Raw genomic sequence first — 3,341 nt, 5'->3', positions numbered from 1 at the left:
CGAGCTTTGAGATGGCTAGCGCTACGCGCTGTTGCTCGGTCTGGAGCATGGCGGATGCCATGGCCATCTCGACCTCTCGTACACAGAGCAGGAGATTCGCTCCGTACTTCTCCTCAAAGACCTTAACGCTCACCATGAGCGGCATAGGACGGGGAAAATCATCTGTCCCCGACGGCGGCGTCATAGACGCAAATGATGCAGACATCTTTAGCAGCGCGGTTTCGTAACTTGAAAACGCCTCTAGACGCACACCGATTGCCTCGGGGCCTTGCGCTACAAGGTGTTGCACGCCCTCAGAGCCAGGCAAGGACATCGACTTGTTAAGCCCGTCCTGCATGACCGGGGGCAAAGAGTAAAATTGTTCCATCCTCACAGTGGATCAGTCTAAACGATTTAGGTGTGGATTAACTACAAGTGCTACCAAGTGCAGCGGGGCTGCCGTCGCTTTGCGCTTGAGAAAGCGTAATCTAGGTCACCGACCTTCCGTTCTTTACTAGAACCAATACGAGTGTAGCGGATCGCAATCCGCTACCTCCAAGAGTGGTAAATACCTTAACTAAGGCTAATAGACTCCTCAGTATAAATTCAAAACTGATTTTTATTTATTTTTTTCTGCGGCAAAGCCGCCTAATTTAAATGTTTAGATTTTCCTAATATACTAAATATATATAGTAGAAATCTAAATACATGCATATCTACTGGTTACCTAGCCGCATTCTTGTTTGGGTGCAGTCACACCATGCCCATCTCGGGTGACACACACCCGTTACCAGTGTACGTGTAACCCCGTTACAGATATGGGGTTACACGTACCCTTATATGAAAGGGTGGGTCATACAAAATGGCGTGGCCATACAAAAGTGTGGATGACATCAGACGGTGTATTCACAGAATGGTGTGGCTATACCAAACAAGTAGCCACTACGTGGCGGGACTGCCAGTAGTTATCCTTATTAATGAGGTTTACTATTTAGTTAGGAAAACCTCAAAAATTAGACATAGGCGGCTTTGCCCGAAATAAGTAAATACATTTTCACCTTTGAACTGAAGAGTGTACTTTCCTTGTGTTGGGGTTTTGGGTACTCTTGGAAGTAGCGGTTTCCGATCCGCTAGACTCATACCGGTTCTAGTATAGAACGTAAGGTCGGTGACCTTGGTATGCTTCCTAGCTACGGCAGCCCCGCTGCAGTGCACCCCACATGGAGAGTACAAGTTCTAGTAACTGGTGTCTGCTCTAAGGGCAGAAGTACTTTTAAAGTATTGTGACCTGTGAGGAAAGAGCTCGCGGGGTATTTTGCGCTTATTTTTCCTTTGGTGTGAGCGAAAGACCTGCACATCTGGATATGTAGCAAGGTCGTTTCAGAGTCTCGAGCATTTCAAGTTGAATTATAATCGCAGTCACGACGAGGTGAAACTGGCGAGGATTCGCGCGAGTTTTGCGCTTGCAGATGAGCAAGCTGGCTTTTTCGGGTCCACTCATAGCTCGTTGTTAACGAGTTGGGCATCGTCGTGAGCTTATCGCAATACGTTCCGTTGTGGAATAAGAGACGGAAACTGTTACTCATGCATAATGGAAGATGTGCGCGGTAAGCGCCTATTGAACGGCTAGGCCGACGTCTCCGGGTGAGGGGAGCTCGTCGCCATCTTTCGTTTTATCGTTTCGCAATCTTTAAGCCGCCAGTATAGCTGCAAGCAATGTCTGTGACCGTTCTTATCAAAATACACCAACTTCTTGATAACCTCACCGAAAACTGCCTTACAAGCTTCGGTCGCAAGCACTGTGCCTTTTCTGAAGGTTTGGCCAGCTATTGAATAAAGTGTACAAGAGGGGGCCGGCTCTGGTATGCTCTGAGAGCAGACCCAGTGAAGTACAAAGGATCAAATGAGACTCCAAACGCAGTGGATGTTCGCTGGGCGCTCACTTTCAAACTATGACACAAAAAGCATACAGCCCTATTGTGGGAATAGTGTAACGAGCTCACTAAATGTGCCATTGTCCACATATTTTGACACTTTTGTACAGTTATACAAAATTTGTATCTTCACTTTTGTGAAATCGTCCATATTTATAAGTGCCAGAAGATAAACCTTTATGATAATGATGGGATTTTATCAAGGAGAAGACGGTTGTACACGTGAGCGGCTAGGAGCACGTCTAAAATAAATGTCAAAGGTATTTCAGTCTTGAGATACCACAGCAAACAAGATAGCTATTTACAATCCTGGTAAGAGAAATGTACTCAATATCTATGCTGTGGAGTCTTAGAGTTTAAGTAAGGCGCACGTATACTTTTTACTCGGTTAACAGACCTTTTTTAATGGGCTGAAGACATTCCGAGCCCGATCTGTTATATTCCTTTGGCAGTTAAGCTTCTCCATCGCCACCGCGGAGAGCGACTTTTCATTTTTAAAATGAAAGATTCTGACGTTGTTTGTCCTTGATGCCATTTTGCACTATTGTCAATTTTATTTTTTATTTTTTACTAAAAATTACTTGAGATTAACGGATGCATTAGAAAAGCATTGCCTATTTAAGTATGTCTTTGTGGGGTCGCTCTGTGAAGATTGCAGGCCATATTGCTGATAATCCTATCATAATTGCCAAAGATTCTAATGATGCCACTTACATATATTTGACCACCGGTTGCCTCTGTGTATCCTTCACTCGTCTATAAAATACCCTCAGCATTATCTAAAGCAAGTACAGATGCATTTGTAGCGCACCTTTATCAATCGGTTTCTGTGAGTAACTGCCGCTGTTTGACGTCCCAACATCATTTTTTGACGCTATTTGAACTTTTTAGCCAGCTTCCCCTTCCTTTGACTGGACTCCCGAACTTGTTTTTCAGTAACTATTCGCGCACTGATGTGTTGAGTCAGATACGACCACAAGCCCTGCAGATTGTCTGTCGCCAAAGTGCTGCTTAATTAGCAATTTAAACGAAATAAATATCACACGAATGATTTACTATTTGGATACGCGTGTTGCTACAGCTGGTATATAAGAATGTTCCTGAGTAAATTCATAGCAGAAAATTACGAAAAGTGCCGTATCTTGCTACACATGCACAGTCTTTGAAAAATGGTGTTCAGGAGAACTGAACAGGTTTGATAAAATTGTCGACGGAAGTGAAACCACCGCAGCGTATGACAAATCACTGATTGCACTCGACGTCTTACGGGTCCTCTGCAGTTAACCATTGTGCATATTGCTGTCGGTGCATTTGTCAATCGCAATAAATCGTGTTGATGGCAACGATGAACTTCCCTCTCAAGACAAACTTTTTTCCGCAGATACGACTCACGGCTCAAGAGCGAAGCTGGTATGTATTGATGGGAGA

General features: G+C 44.3%; 1 protein-coding gene across 1 annotated transcript in view; it reads left to right on the top strand.

The window, feature by feature from the left end:
- Positions 1-3,258: 3,258 nt before the first annotated feature.
- Positions 3,259-3,341, top strand: part of PHALS_08803 (uncharacterized protein) — a gene marked incomplete at both ends in the record, with an annotated part of 264 nt that continues 181 nt past the window's right edge. The window contains one exon of the mRNA XM_024724219.1: positions 3,259-3,323. Within this exon, the coding sequence (XP_024575118.1) occupies positions 3,259-3,323 (65 nt within the window). The remainder of the gene's footprint in view (positions 3,324-3,341) is intronic.

Source organism: Plasmopara halstedii, assembly GCF_900000015.1.
Source record: "Plasmopara halstedii genome assembly, contig: Scaffold_323, whole genome shotgun sequence".
NCBI lineage: Eukaryota > Oomycota > Peronosporomycetes > Peronosporales > Peronosporaceae > Plasmopara > Plasmopara halstedii.
This window is presented reverse-complemented; position numbering and strand designations above follow the sequence as displayed.